The sequence below is a fragment of the Gallinula chloropus genome (genome assembly GCF_964237585.1).
Source record: "Gallinula chloropus genome assembly, chromosome: 11".
NCBI classification, from domain to species: Eukaryota; Metazoa; Chordata; class Aves; order Gruiformes; family Rallidae; genus Gallinula; species Gallinula chloropus.
The window spans coordinates 7,049,994-7,066,013 of NC_140096.1; the positions used below are offsets into that span (position 1 = coordinate 7,049,994).

The 16,020-nt window shown below is 46.3% G+C and overlaps 1 protein-coding gene across 1 annotated transcript in view; it reads left to right on the top strand.

The window, feature by feature from the left end:
• Nucleotides 1-10,570, top strand: part of PAK3 (p21 (RAC1) activated kinase 3) — a gene marked incomplete at its 5' end in the record, with an annotated part of 35,261 nt that extends 24,691 nt beyond the window's left edge. Inside the window, 6 exons of the mRNA XM_084269052.1 lie at nt 1,913-2,025; nt 2,908-3,025; nt 3,859-3,958; nt 4,389-4,585; nt 8,665-8,802; nt 10,281-10,570. Of these exons, the coding sequence (XP_084125178.1) occupies nt 1,913-2,025; nt 2,908-3,025; nt 3,859-3,958; nt 4,389-4,585; nt 8,665-8,802; nt 10,281-10,370 (756 nt within the window). The 3' untranslated portion in view covers nt 10,371-10,570. The remainder of the gene's footprint in view (nt 1-1,912; nt 2,026-2,907; nt 3,026-3,858; nt 3,959-4,388; nt 4,586-8,664; nt 8,803-10,280) is intronic.
• Nucleotides 10,571-16,020: the final 5,450 nt, after the last annotated feature.

Here is a 16,020-nt window from a genome sequence, read left to right on the forward strand (position 1 = left end):
TTTAAGGGTGATGTGGTTCTGTGCCTCAGTAACTGAACACTTAATGCTGAGGTGTTGATTAATGCCTGAAAAGATGCCTGTGAATTCCTGGGGGAAGGTCCTGCCCCCCTGGAGTCAGTAGGAGCCTTGGTGCTCTCTGTGCTTGGGCTGCTGCTTCACCCGGAGCTTTTAAGGCCAATTGTAAGAGGAGTGTGTTTTTACTTACTCTGTCTTCAGAACAGGTCAGTGCTCCCCACAGCCCAGCCTGGTACCACATTACACTATCCCTGAATGGGTACTTGATAGAAGGAAATGTGTACAGAAATCCCAGAAAGCTTTTGGGGCCTGATAAGAGCTATGTAATTTTTATTGCCAGTGTAAATGTATTGCTTTAGAAATTGTTGTATTTCAGTTCCCCAGTGGGCATGAAGTTGTGCTATTGCAGAGTGTTGGTCCATATATACAATTGAGCTGTATACATGTACAGCATAAAATCTGGCTGTGGACCCAACCATAGATCAGTTAGCAATACAAATTGTAAAATGTAAAGATCTGTTTTAGTGACAGGCCTGGAGAGAAGCCATGGGGTGGTCACAGATTCTCCTGTTGCTGGAAGGAATACATGGCTTCATTACGATGCTTCATTTCAGGCAGACTTTGTTCTTATTAAGACCCAGAAAGAATGCAAGGAGGGAAGCAGTATCTTTCAGAGCAGGACACTCACTCCTGTTAATTACCAAATATATTAATGTGTCAACTAACTGAGAGGCTGCTGTCATTCAGTCCCAGTTTATCTTAATCACAGGTTCAGACAGTAATACTGCTTAGCATTTTCTCCATCGTGCGTTTCATCTTCAAAGCATAAGGCAAGGCTTAATTAAGGATGTTTAGGATGTAATTTTGTGGTTTAGTCATACTGACACTGGTTGACATGCACAGTGACAAATGAGAAGGCGTGTATCCAGTGAAGCTCTCTCCTGAGCAATACAGCTGCACTTAGGTCCAGTGTCCAGGACAGCCCATTACAGCCCATTACAGCCTGTGAGCTGGTTGCCGTGAAGTGGGGACTGGCGGTGAGAAACAAATCTTGAAAGAAAGCAGTGTTGATGCTGACAGTCCCTGATCCAGTGTGGGCTTCCCATGGGGTAACAGCCTCCTCTGGGGCATCCCCCTGCTCTGGCATGGGGTCCTCTGTGGGCTGCAGGTGGTTCTCTGCTCTACCATCACCCTTCATGGACTGCAGGAGGACAGCCTGTCTCACTATGGTCTTCTGCAGGGGAATCTCTGCTCTGGCACCTGGAGCACCTCCTCCCCTCATGCACTGACCTTGGTGCCTGCAGAGTTGTTCCTCTCACATTCTCACTCCTCCCTCCTGGCTGCTGTTGTGCAGCAGTATTTTCTCCCCCCCCCCCGCCTTAATGTTGCTATCCCAGAGGCACTGCCACTATCACTGATGGGCTCAGCCACAGCCAGCAGTGGGTCTGTCTTGGAGCTGGCTGGTACTGGCTCTGTTGAATGTGGGGGAGGCTTCTAGCAGCTTTCACAGCAGCCACCTTGCAGCCCCCACTACCAAAACCTGGCCACACAAACCCAATAAGCTACTTGCAAAATGTGCATGAACAGTAGTGGTGATAAACTAAGGACATTTGAGAGAACTGTAGGCCCAGAGAGTGTTGTTAAAGACTTGTGGTTGGTAGTTTAAAGACCATTCTTGCACATTATACAAGGCAAAATGTATATGGCCAAGTGTCCTGTAACGAGCACTCAAGCTAGCAGGGAAATAGGGTGTTGGAAGTTACAGAGCTCTTCTGTATAATGACAGAACAGTTTGGCACAGCTCTGCTACATCATTCCAAGAACACTTGCCCCATGTTCATTCTGATCTCGTGTACAATGGACTACTTTGCTACCATGGTTTTCAATGTCTTTTTAGGTGGCCATAAAGCAAATGAATCTCCAACAACAGCCCAAAAAGGAACTAATTATTAATGAAATCCTGGTCATGAGGGAAAATAAGAACCCCAATATTGTTAACTATTTAGACAGGTGAGTAGTTTTGGTAGTATCACATTTACATACTGCAAGCCAAAGATTGATTACTTATTTATTTATTTATTTTTAAAGCAACCTTTGGTCACTGGCAGAAAATTGTCCTCTGTTATTTATCTACTCCCATACAATGTATGGGAGGAGATTGCATTCTGTCTGCATTAATTGTTTCTGGTATGTATCATTTGAAGACTGTTTTCAAAAACCTGGCTCAGCTGTATCTTACTAACCAGCCTGTAAGGTCACTGCCTCTGTGTTGCTTTGTTGTTTGTTTTGTGTTTGGGTATTTTTTTAAGTTGATCACATTTTCTGTGTTTTATGGTAAGTGCTGATAAATCATCATAAAAATTATTTCCCTTGGGCTGTTCCCACTATTTTCCATTGCTGTGGATGCCAGGAAGAGTAAGTTTTTGTTTCCAGAACCATGTAATTTGCCCGGTTTTAAATTGTTTTTCCTGTTTCTGAATGTATTTTATGTAAGGTTTTCCAAACTGTTGACCAATTTCTGTCCTCAGTGGTACACACCCTCCTACTGCAAACAGCTATGAATGTTGTGTTGCCTTGTTCCTGGAGTTAATCATGGAATTTGTGTGTTAAGATGATTAAGCAGATGATGTGATATCTCCTGGATTTATCTTTGCCATTAATAAACTGCATTTTTCACTTGCTTGCCATCTAAGACATCTAATTTTTCACTTACATGCCTTTCTCCTTCAGAGTGCATGGATCCTGAGCACTGTAGAGCCTACAAGGAATGTCTGTTCATTTTACTGTGTCTTCATTTAAAATTACAGGAGAACAAAAATCAGCTGTAGTCTTGTTTCATAAGGCAGTTTAGCTGCACACATTCATCTCAACGCCAGTGCTTGCTTCTTTCAGCTACCTAGTCGGTGATGAGCTCTGGGTGGTGATGGAGTACTTGGCTGGAGGCTCTTTAACCGATGTTGTTACAGAGACGTGCATGGATGAGGGCCAGATAGCAGCTGTCTGCAGGGAGGTAAGGACCCTGCGCGTGCTTCCGATTCCTTGGGCAGGGTGGTGCTTCCCTGCAGGCGGTAGGAATGTGAGTGGCTTCACATCAGAGCTTTGTTTCTGTGTTGTTTTTATAATATGTAGAAGAAAGTGTGTCTTAAATGAACTGCCTGCCGGTATCTCTGCACTCACTCTACCCTGTTACCATATTTTAGGTACCTTTACTCTCTCTCTTATTTTTCTTTCCAATTTTACTATTCTCAACTTTGCCTCCTTAAGCATTTGCCCTGGGCATGTCTGTTTGCATTCCTTGTCTGTAAAAGCAAACACAGAATTTTTAAATAACAGCAAAGAAAAACAGAAGTTAGTTTATCACAGTCCTCAGCTTTAAAGGATAGCATTCCACCCAAAGCAGTGAAGGCTTCTGAAAAATGACTAACGTGCTATTTCCCATTCTTCTGTAGAGCTTAACAATAAAATCGTGGTCATGCAACCTTCTGCCCAGAAGTGATCCACTTCATACCAAAGGAAAGGACGTTTTTTCTTTTTTGGCAAGCAATAGTTTGCTGTATGGATGGAGAGCATGGCCACTGCAGCAGCAGTCATTCTAGAAGTCTGTGCTTTCAGAGCCTAGCTGTAACAGTTATTTGGCATTTCTCTTTCAAAAGCTAATATGCCTTCATTTAGAAAGTTGGTACTCTAATAGTGTTGAAGCAGTGAGTTGTTTCTCTTGACACACAGTACTCTGCTATTACTCACAATTCATCTAGAAATTGACTCTTTTAGAGCCATTTCCTTTCTTGGGTGATGAAATCAGGTCATTAATTTTTACCCTCATGTTTCTTTTTTATCTATCAGTGCCTGCAAGCACTGGATTTCCTTCATTCAAACCAAGTGATTCACAGAGACATCAAAAGCGACAATATTCTTCTTGGAATGGACGGATCTGTCAAATTGAGTAGGTATTGCTGGTGAGGCACAGCACTCCCAGGGTGTAGCGTGGGGCTGCTTTTCACTGACTGTCAGTTACCCAGAAACAATGCCTGTGGTAGTGCACTGACCACTGCTGCAAGCTAAGAGCACAATTAGAGTGTGCAGAGAGGTCTAGAAAGGAAAAAGGTGTCAGGAGTGGCTTTGGTTTGTGTACGTCCCTTCCAAAGGGGAGAGAGTTACACTCTAAAGTTTCAGGTGAGTAAAACCCACTGCATGAAACTGGAGGGTGTTTTTAAGTAGCCAATGCAGTATTTCCTTGGCTACAGCACTGACTAAACAGCATGGCTGCTTCTCCAGCTAGATTCAGCAACACATTCTCAGGCATATAGCGGTGATTTCTTTTGCTTGGTTTCATAATTCAACCTGGCTTTAACAATGCTTGTTTTTCTCTTCAGCTGATTTTGGCTTCTGTGCTCAGATCACCCCTGAGCAGAGTAAACGGAGCACAATGGTTGGGACTCCTTACTGGATGGCACCAGAAGTGGTGACAAGAAAAGCATACGGCCCCAAAGTGGACATCTGGTCGCTTGGGATCATGGCAATAGAAATGGTGGAAGGAGAACCTCCTTACCTTAATGAAAATCCTCTCAGGGTAAGGTGCAGATAAAATCAGATTCCACTCTTCATTTAATCGGTCCCATGTTTTGTCTGCCTTGAGACAAAATCCCAGTCACATGGGCTTGAACTGGTTCTGCCAGGGCCTGCTTTGAAAAACGCCCCTGGAGCATGTCAGTGTGTGCTGTAGGTTGGATTACATCCATGGGAGAACCCGGGAGGAGAAGTGACTGAAATGTGCCATTTTTGCCCTCAGTGATGCTTGGAATTTCGTGCTGTGAGCTGAGATCTGAATGACAGGAGCTTTTCAGTGGCCATTTCTCTGAGAAGCCTTCCAGTATGCCTGTCCCCATGTCTGCAGGCAGAGAGGTCTTTTCAAACACATTTCAAAGGTGCTGATTGCTCATCTGAGCCTTTCAGAAAGCGTCACTGGTTATAACAATGCCATAATTATTACCTAACACATCTCTAAAAGCATTTTTAGCACAGGTACTTGGAGTAAACTAATGTAATGTTAATTCTTTGAAGTTCTCAGTTTTATCCAAATTGCTTAAAGTTAAATGACCCGTTCTTCTACCCAGTGGCTGTGTGACAGCAGAGGAATGTATACCAAGATAAAACCTCATGACTGATAGCTGAAACAAAGTTAAATGCTGCACAGTTGACTCCTGATAGGATGCAGGAATTTATGTGGAAATTAATTTTGACTTCTGTGTATGCAGGTGTCATTTTAAAGGCTAGAAGGAAAATACAGCGTGACCTTTGGCTTTTCTTGTCGCAGTGAGGCTGTCTTCACCCTGGTCTGTGCCACCCAGACTGTGTACTGCTGACTGAAAGCAGAAACACCAAAATGGTCAGGAAATAGCCCAGCCGTGATGTTTAAGAAAGGAACAGGGCAGTTATCCAAAGAGTCTTTTCTTTTTGGAACAGAAAAAAACCCTGTTCTTGAGTTTTCTTGGAAGGCTTCTCTGGGTTCGTAGGTGTCCTGGGGATTTTGCTTCCAGCTCAGCTATTCCTGCCCATACCCAGATTGAGATGCTCTTTTTCCCCATACATGCCTCATCTCCACCAGGAGTTAAGATCCACATGAACAATTTGAGCTTCAAGGCATCTTCAGGTGTCTGAGTAAAATTGCAGCAGATTAAAGTCAGGCATTTACAGTTGCTACCATCTGCATTAGCTTCCTGGACACTTCTGCAGAGGTTCTTGCCCTGAGCTAGGAGCAGAACAGCTTGCGATGGACTGCCCGAAGTTCCCCAGTTACCAGCCAGTTTTATAAAGGTAGATCAACCCCAACAGTGACAGGAGCCATTTGTGGTCGTATGTAGAATCAGAGACTTCAGTGAGAGGTCTCAGCTGCATCCAAACAGGAGAGTTTCTAAGCAAGACCTGATTTTACAGCTAAGTTGTGGGGTTTTTAAGCTGGTGGCATGCAGTAATGGTTGGGTTTAATGGTCACATTTAGGCCACATCCAGGGAATTCAGCAAAGCCTGGAAACAAAAGGATGATATTTAATTTTTATGAACAACTGTTTTAATAATGTTGGGCACACAGGAGCTTCAGTTACTGACACTAATTTAAATACACAAATAAATTGTAAGGGCATGAAAGGATCATTAATCACAGAGCTACCAGCAGTCTTAAAGTAGCTGCGTTTGTTGCTTTCTACATGTAGAGCAAAGACATCCCTTGTTGCTCAGGTTCTTTCCTGCCTGTGCAGAACTAGCAGGAATTAACCATTTTCCAGACACAAGTGTCCTGGAAATTTCTGTAATAACACTTGTTTTCTCTCACTGTGATTTCCTTCCATCAGCATATGTCTAGGGCCTGAGGGACAAACACAAATATCCCTTGAAATGCAGGTTGGACCTCCCTCAGTTTCAGTTAAAAAAAAACCCCACAAAACAGAACCCCACAACAAAACCCAAACCCTAAGCATTTCTGTTTGCTTTTTCATTTAATAACAGCAAATCAATTTTCCTCAAAACTGTAGCATATTTTCCAAATTCCATGGATCTTCTACAGTTTGAGGTTTCTAAATCATCTCTATATTGCTCTGTCATGTGTCTGCATGGGCTGGGTCGGTCTCGTTTTCCCAGACAGCAACTGTAAATGTATGCTGAATCCTTCCTTATTTCTTAGTGTGCTAAACAAATTAATGAGCTCATTGCCCCTTTGCAGCTATTGCAAGCACCCATTTCCTTTGCACTGTACATGCCACCTCTGTCACAGGAAGCCAGAAGACACATGATAAGAAGGTACTCCAGCTTCTCAGAGACCTTTTTCTGTTCCAGAAATATTTTAAAGGTCCAGCACCTACCTAAAGCTGACTCTGCCTCATGAGTCATGTTCTGTGAAAAAACGAGCAACTGAAAGAGCTCCAGTTGTCCTGAGACTCCTGTTTCACAGTCAGGTGAAGGGAGCTGGAATGAAATTTCCAAGGCTGACACTGGTGCTGGATTCCTTTACCACAGAAGTGCTGTCCCTTGTGTAGCACATTTAAACTGCGTCCAGTGGCGGAGATCAGCGGCTGATGGACAGGATAAGACTTGATTCTGTGACATCTGTGTTGTGGGAAAAGTAAAGAAACTTCCTTGTATTGGTTTTTGCTCTAGGATAGTTCATTTGGCTTTTTAGGCCTGGAAATCCTCCTCTGTGTTTGAGGGTAACAGTGATGTCAGTTTGGTCACGGTCTGTTTAAATGCCCACAGCGCAGAGCTGTTGTTATCATGGCAGACATTTTTAGGGAAGACTCCTGCTCCTGTTTCTGTTACAATTTTAAACAAATTCTGCAAGTTTAAGTTTGAACAACTGAAAATGTTTGCCTTGTGTTTCTAAATAACATCTTGCTAAAGCAAAGTGACCTCATCTCTGTAGCTTCTCAGCATGTTAGACCAAGTGAACCACGCGGGACACTTGCCCTATATTTTGCACAATTTTGTTTTAATTCCTCGGCCTGAGGAATATCAGGAAGGTTGGTAAGTTGCAGGGAAGTGGCTTTGCCTAAGAAACTTCAGCTTAGCTTAGGTTAGATGCCGTTATGCTTTGGGTTTTGAGTTGTTCCAGCTCTTCATGTCTCTGAAGATGACCCTGAAAACATGAAACAAGTTTAATAGATTTAATGTTATCTTTCCTAAAAAAAACCCAACCAAAAAAACAAGCAATAAAAACCCCTTTTCTGCAACATTGGGAAGCCTGCCTGCAACATGAGGAATATAGTTTAAAGGCAACATCATCTGCTTCTTGTCCATTTTTGCTGAAATTTTAGTGAACATATTTCTTCCATAGTCCAAGCCACTTTCTCGATCTCACCAAGCCTGAGCTTTCAATGACCCAACTGCCAGAACCTCCTGTTTCTTCCCTGGCAGTTTCTGGGGTGGAGGCATTGTTTCTGTATTTACTTGAGCAGCAAATTAACACGGGGTTGCCATAGGGATGGAATTACTTGTTTTTTCTGATCAGACCATTTAAAGTTTCCTTTTGCCACGTAAGTGAAGCTGATCTGGAATTTGGAGCCTGCTGAAAGACATGGTTGCAGGTGGCTCCTGTCTGCCCAATTACATGTTTTCTTCCTACTATATTTGTGGATGCAACTTATGTGTCTGTGTTGAAAATGAGGTTCCAAATGTTTCAGTCTCTTTATTCAAGGAATAAGCTGATGGATTTAGGTTTTTTTCCATCCAGTTACTATTTTTATCAAGAAGAGAGCGAAAAAATTGGACTGCTGTTGTTTTCTGGAAGCTGTACTTTAGGGACCTGTGAGCACTGCAGAGATGTGTTTATGTAATAATCGTTTGAAATAATATAGTTGGAGCAAATTCCCTCTTTAAAATAGCCTCTAAAGCTAGTGTCAATACTTAGAGCAGCAAAATGTGCTTCTGCTGATGTGGTTCATACTAACTAGGTCAGCCAATGAAATCAGCTGTCAAGGCAAGATCATTCTGATGGTGGAATAGCTGTGGCTGCCTCAGTTTTTTGGGTTTGTTTGCTGGTATAGAAAAATCCCCTCTAACCCTCTGCCAGGGAATAAACTGCTGCTGGAGACTGGACCTTAGCAAAAATGGGGTGTGGGTGTGACAGAAACAAGTGGAGCCCCAGGTTGGCTGTTTCCCCAGGCGCTGTATCTGATCGCTACCAACGGGACACCGGAGCTGCAGAACCCCGAGCGACTGTCTGCTGTGTTCCGTGACTTCCTGAACTGCTGCCTGGAGATGGATGTGGACAGGCGAGGGTCTGCCAAGGAACTGCTGCAGGTAACAGGAGGTGTGATGGGAAGGGGAAGAGCTGAATGGGGTAATGGATTTCTCATCAGCTAAACTCAAAGGCATCGACTTGAATGCCTCGTGTTAGTCTCCGGTCTTGGCGCTTTTCAAATGAAAAATAAGTAGAATGGTTTGGGTTGGACCGTTAAAAGTCATCTAGTTCCACCCCCCTGGCATGAGCAGGGACATCTTCACTTGCTCAACCTGACCTTGAATATTTCTAGGGATGGCCCAGCTGCCATCTCTCTGGGCAACCCGTGCCAGTGGTTCACCACCCTCAGCATAAAAAAATGCTTCCTCACATCTAGTCTGAATCTATGGTCTCTTACTTTAAAACCATTACCTCTCATCCAATCACAGCAGCCTCTGCTAAAAAGTTTGTCCCCATCTTTTTTGTAAGCCCCATGTAAGTATTGAAAGGTCACAGTAAGGTCTCTCTGGAGCCTTCTCTCCTTCAGGCTGAAGAAGCCAAGCTCTCTCTTGGCCTGTCTTCATAGGAGAGGTGCTCCAGCCCCTTGAATCATCCTTGTGGCCCTATTTTGATGGTATATTTGGTTTTATATGGTAGCAAGATAATTTAAGTGGGATGATGCTGGGTGCTGAGGCCTGAAATGGTGTTGGTGACCATCGTACACAGAGATGTGGCTGTGGTGGGCTTGCTGTGAGTGTCCAAGGAGCCCTGGCTTGTCCATCTTGCCCCACTCAGACGTTTCTGCCACTGAGCCCAGCTTTGAGAGGTTTCTGCCACCAAAACACCGAAGTTGAGTGGTGCTTGTCACAGCTCCACTTGCTGCCTGGCACGGTCAAGTAGATGAGAACTGCTACAGGTTTACTGCAAGGGGGGTGCAGAGAGGGGTGCAGCATGTGCCACTTGGCTGTCCCTGCTGTAAATGTGCCAGCCAGCACAGGCAGAGGATGGGATAGCAGACACTGCTCTCACTACAACCAGAGCTATGTCTATCAGCACCCTGCCACTTGTCCCCCTGCTTGGGTTGTAGCTCTGAAAACCTGTGTCTCAGTGCCTTTCAGGACAATGTGTGGGCCTAAATACTACAGGGAGAAACCTTTCCTAGTGGTATCAGAGTTCCCTGAGGAACAGCTTATGCCCCTTCTCTTTTTTGTCAACTAAAATAGCCCCAATCTTTAGAAAACAGGAACCAAAGTATTTTGAGTTTCCTGAAGGGCTTAGGAAAGGCCTTAGGAGAGGAAGCAGCATTCCCAGAGTGCTGGTAGGGCAAAAATCCCAGCAAGCTGAAGACACCTTGATAAATGGACTAACAGGATTATGGGCTGTGTTTGCCTGCGATAGCAGGGCACAGCCATGGAGATGCAAGTGCAGATGGTCCCCTCAGTCTCACTTCTGCATGTTCCTGGTAACCAGAAGAACACTGCTTGAGCCTGCCAGTAATGGAGTTTGGAAAAGTAATGGTTCATTTCTTCTTTTCATTCTTGTCTTTTCCTTTGGGCAGCATCCGTTTTTAAAATTAGCCAAGCCCCTCTCCAGCCTGACTCCTCTGATCATTGCAGCAAAGGAAGCGATAAAGAACAGCAGCCGCTAGCGCTTCAGGCTGGCCTTCTCCCATGCCAGCTCAGAGCAGGACTGAGAACAAAAACTCTATAGAAACCTCAACTCTCGTGCTGCAGGACAGATGGATGGAAGGATGGATGGATGGATGAACAAACCAACAGTCACAGTCATGGTGGTAGGAGGGAGAACAACCCAGTCCCTCGAGGAGTAAAAAAATTATCATTTGTCTTCTTCCTGTTTTCTGGCTCCTTAATTTATTTTTAAGATGAAACAGGGCTTAAGACAGAGAGGTAATGACCGAAAATGCTTTGCTGCCTCAGCCATTTCCAAGGTAAAGCAAACTCAGTTGGAAGATTCCCTTCCTTCTCACCCTGTGAATAGGCTGTACATTCACTTTTAAATTGTCGGTGGTTTCTTAAAGACAGAAAGTCCCTTTTACGGTTTGTTTGGGGTTTTTTTGTATGGTTTGAATTGGAGAAGGGTCTCCTTCATTCATAAACACCAGACTGCACTGCCTTGTGAACACAGCCCACTCTCTGGTACTTGCCCAGTCATGGTACTTCTAGATTAGAAGAAATTGAAATTGCATTTCCAACCAAAAAACAAATGGAGAGTGGGGCAGACAGAACATCCTGTTGAGATACAGGCTTTCAACTGTGAATATATAGTGTTTTGGTTCTTGACAATTGATTTGTATAATTAATTGTAATCTGTTAGCCTGGATGAGAGTCTTACTGAAACGAAAAAGCAGGAAGATGAGTCAGAGTGCTCAGAAAGGGCTCGTCTGATGCAAAGCTGTAAGAGAAATATGAGGTGAGAGCGGGCCCAGCCTTGCCTGGTGCTGAGCCCCAGCAGATCCCTTGCAGAGCACAGAGCAGCCTCAGCATCCACAGACCTGGGCTGGAAGAAGGCACTTGGGGCGGCCGGCAGCAGCAGATCAGCAGCGGGTGCTTGTCTCTGCCTGGGACCCGACTCACCATCCTGTACCTGAGCCAAACTGGGGACAGGCTGCTCCCCAGGGGAATCGTAGCCGCGCTGTGCAATGCACAATTGGTGGCACTGGCCATCTTGAGCCTGTGCAGGAGTAGGGAAGGGCAAAACAACTGTGAGTGGTGGTGTCACTTCTGAGCGTGCCTTCTCTTCCTGGTTGTCTTGTAGTTCCTGGGAAAGGTTAGTAGTGTCTGTGCTGCTCCCGGCAGAGGGGTGGGAGCCAGGCTGCTCCACAGGCTCACGTGCAGTGTCCTTTGGGCACAGGAATTCTACTGTAGAGACCAAGGCTGAGTGAGCCACAGTTTCTGCAGTTCAGGTCTGCACGAGCCAGTGCAGCAGACAGCTCTGGAAGAAAGACCCTTAGAACCTGGAGTTCTGCTCTGAGCAAGAGCAAATGTGTGAAATGCAGGGTGGGTCGCAGAAATATTTAGAGGCTTTGAGCCAGCCTGCTTTCTGCTGTCCCCTGCACAGCAGGTACTGCTGAATGCTGCTCTGAGGTGCTGGGAGGGAGGGAATCCTGGGTGTGACTGAGGGTTGTGCCTGACTAGGCAACTGATCAGTAAGGGAGCAGAACAGTGTGAGTATGCAGCTCTTGGTTTATTTGTTAATTTCTGAGAGGAAGATGCAATGTGGCTTTACTCAAAACATTTGTAGGGAGTATTTGTTGCTGTATTTTGGTAGTACAGCTAATCAAAGACCTTCCAAACAGCAATTAGAGCAGCGCCTACCCAGTGAGCAGAAAAACCCAAAGTAAAGCAGCTTTCTGCTGTAGGTCTTCGTGTTTGGCTTGGTCCTGCAGAAAGGGTTCTGTAGCCTGTAAGGTACCAACCACCCTCTGTTCTGCCAGTAGGAATGAAGGATGCTTGGGCTGCTCCTCAGTTAGGCCATTAGCTGGTTTGGCTTCAGCTCCTTAGTTAGTTAGTTTTTGTGTGGCAGCTGTCACTAATACTGCACCTAACCTACCCTTGTTCACGTTGTCTGACCCTATGTCCTTGGCTGAGCTATCAGAGAGACCATGCTTGATGGGTTACCACAGCTAAGTATGAAGTGATGTCTCCTGATTTCCTGGGGACCACGACAGGTCTGGTTTGGAGATGCCCAAATAACGCAGAGGCGCGTTACACTCCGTGGTGCTATGGACAGCAGCAGGGAGCACACCTGAGGGAGCTGTGCCCAGGTGGAGGAGCTCTTCCACCCCATGGCAGAGCTCCAGGAGGAGGTGAGGAGGTTGAGGAGTATCAAGGGGGGTCAGAGACAGACAGACTACTGGGATGGCATCCTGCCTTCCCTGGGATGGGCGGCCAGGCTGGGTGCAGGACATGGAGGATTCCCTGTTCTCTCTGGCTGGCTGAACACTTGACTGAAGGGATGAGGGGCAGTGGCAACAGGTCACTGCCCATCACAGCAGTCGTGTCTCCTCTGTCACTTCCCCACCCTCCTGGGTGCCCTGGCGCACTAGGAATGGGGCTGTGCAGTGGAACTGAACAGGGTGGCGACAGCCACTGGCAGTGCAGTACAGCAGGGAGACACAGTTCAGGAGTGCCTCTGCTGTGAGGAGAACTTGGACACAGCTGGTGAGGGAGCCAGCAGAGAGAAGGACTTCTGGGTGATGTGATAGTCGGAGGCCATCATGGGCGGAGCGATCATGAAATGATGGAGCATTGAGTCAGGAGGGGGCTCAGCAGGACTGCGACCTTGGGGTGCCAGAGGGCAAGCTGGGGCCATTCTAGGAGGCTGGTTGGCAGAGTCCCTGAGGAGGCAGTGACAGGGCCCAGCAAGGCTGGGTGTGCTTGAAGAAGGAAGGCTTAAAGGCACAGGCTCAGGCTGTCCCCATGTGCCAAAAGATGGGCTGTTGGGGAAGGGGACCGGCCTGGCTGACAGCGCGTGGGCTTTTATATGTTCCTACCCACAGAGGAGCAGAGCTCTGGCCTTTGAAAGGAAAGCCCCTTCCTTACGGCGTGTGTTTGCTGGGCATTTGATACAAATACCTGTGTTGACAGACTGAACCCTTTGATTGGGTCTTTTCCTGCTTGTTTTCTTTACCTTTAAGTATTTCATCTCTACTTTAAAAAAAAAAAGTCCCACCACAACTCCCCAGAAGGTAACAGCTGGGAAAAAGGGAATGAAATGGTAGCATTTTTAGTTCTTTTTAAATCTGTGTATGCCCCAGCGTACAGAATATTGCTGGCACGGGCTTTTCTAAAAGACAACTGCTGTAATAAGAGGCCTTACTTTTTATTTCATTAAATACTGTATTTATTTTTCTTTGCATCAGCAAATGTAGAGAGGTTTTTCTTCTATAAAGAACTCCTGAGAGGCAGTCAGGATCCAGCAGAAACCATCTCTGCCAGTGGCTGTTTCCAACCTGGGCTGTAACTGCCCTGCTGAGCCGGAGCTGCAGGGGAGCTGTCCCCTCACATCCCTGTGACAGAGGCCAGTGCTGAATTCCCGGTCACAGGGACAGAAAGATGGCAGCTGCGTTTGCATCTTCCCGACTCTGAAATGTGTTACCTTGAAAACCAACCAGCCAGAAACCCAGTTCTGAGGGGGGCAAGTCTTGTACGTTACTTACAGGCTCATATAGTGCGTTAGGGCTGGCAGCAGCACTGACCTGGCAGAAAGGAACGAGATGGATGCTCTCAAAGCAACCAGCTCAGGAGTTCTGCCTGCCATCCTCAGATTAACCAAGTAGTTGCATATATTTTGACATACTAGAAATAGGCTGTTTCAGTTGTGAAATGCATAGGTAAGTAGGTTTCAAGCACTTTCACTGCAGGCTTTAAGTGATTGGTTAGGTGTCTTCATTTTTAATTTTGTTATGGGGTAAAAAAAACTCATCCAGAGCTTGACTGTGGTTCCCATCCCTGCAGTGATGGTGTGTGAACATGACCTGGGAGCTCGCTGTGGTTGTGAGATGTTTTGGGATGGAAGCAGGACAGCGGTGAAGGCAGGGAAGCTTGAGAAGCACAGGAAAGGTTATGTATATTTAAAGAAAGGGAAGAAAATAACCCTACCTATGTAAAATTCTACACAGCCCCTTCATGTGCTCCTGGGAGCCTGCACGGGGTGGATCTTGCAGCAATCACAAACTCAGGCTGGGGTTGTGCTCCCACCGCGTGTGTCCAGCTGTGTCTCTGCTCTCCAGCTCTGGCTCCTGGTTGGCCGACTGGCACCGCACACACATGGACTCGAGTGTTCCTGAGCTGTTTGTGCTGAGTTTCTTTCAGGCCAGTGGCTGTGCCTCTGCAGGTCTCGTGGGCACTCTGCCCCTTGTCCTGCCACCAAAAATGAAGCACGCTCCAGCCACAAGAAGGGAAGTAAGCCCTCGGCTCCTTCCTTGAGCTATAGGAAGTGTCACCGTACCCTGATGTCTGTACCACAGTTATTTCTAGTGCATAATCATTGGTGTGGCTACTGAGTGTTCCTCACACTGAGCATGTGAACAGATGCATTTCTGAGTCCAGTTGAGCAAATCCAGTGAGCAAACTCCCCTACCTTACAGCCAGCAGCCAGTGTGGCTTTGCCTGGCAGCCAGCACACGCACACTGATGTCATCTGCCTCGCTAAACCTTACCAAGTTCGTGGTCCACACGCCTTCATTCATGTGACAGTGACAGCTCATGGGGAAAGCTGAAGAAGACCTGTAAGTGTTCAGTCCCCCACCTCCTCCCCACCTGGGTAAATGTCTTTAATTTTAGCCCTGGTTCCCTGGAAGCAAAGGTCAACCTTCATGTTTCACCAGAAACCATCCAAGGTTTCTTTGCGTGTGATTTGCAATTCAAGGATCTTTAAAACTTCTCTTTGCTTGTGCCTGCCCTCGAGCTGACAGGGTAATGTCTTCTGGCTGAAGCTTGCAGGAACTTGCTGACAGTCCTCTCCTTAGATACAGTGTGGCTGATTGCTGTAATCCCTGGCATGTCATGCATAGAACTCATCACTGGCCTGAGCCTGCCGGTAGTTGTGTGCTCCTTGCTTGAGAAGAGCCAGCCCAGAAGAAGAAATGCTGTTATAGGAAAGAGGAGGAGGATGCTTACAGCTCTTCATGGGTGCCTTTGGACTGCTGTTTGGGTAAGAGCTTGCAAATTTTCTTCCCGCTTCTTAGCAACTCTCCCAAGCAAGAACTTGTGTTCAGCTAGACCCTGGCTGAGGAAACTGGGAGCAGTATCATAATTAAAGTTGATACAATGGAAATTGCTCATTGTGTGAATAACCTGGGAGCACAGTGGCTTTGGCCAGACACTTTCTCAGCAGACCACACATCAGTCTCAGCTTCCCCTGTATCATCCATCACCTGTCCTCAGGTTTGGTCACTGGCCTGAATTCTGGTCAGTGGTCTCTCAGTTTCATACTGGTTTTCACTGGGCTGGTCTTCTGACGTTACTTAATTCTCTGGAATTGTCTCCTCAGTCTTTCTTCATTCTGCTTCCATCTGGTGGAAAGGGGCTTGGGTGGGTGGGTCAGCAGCCAGCTGGCTCTGAGCCATCAGTGTGTTCAATGGCCAATGCCAAGAGCATCCTGGCTTGGATCAGAAATAGTGGGGCCAGTAGAACCGGGGATTGATTGTCCCCTATAAACTGCACCTTGCATACTGTGTTCAGTTTTGGGCCTCTCACTACTTCTCTAGACAGTGAGTTGCTGGAGCATGTGCCAAGAAGGGCAGTGAAGCTGGTGAGGGGTCTGGAGCACAAATC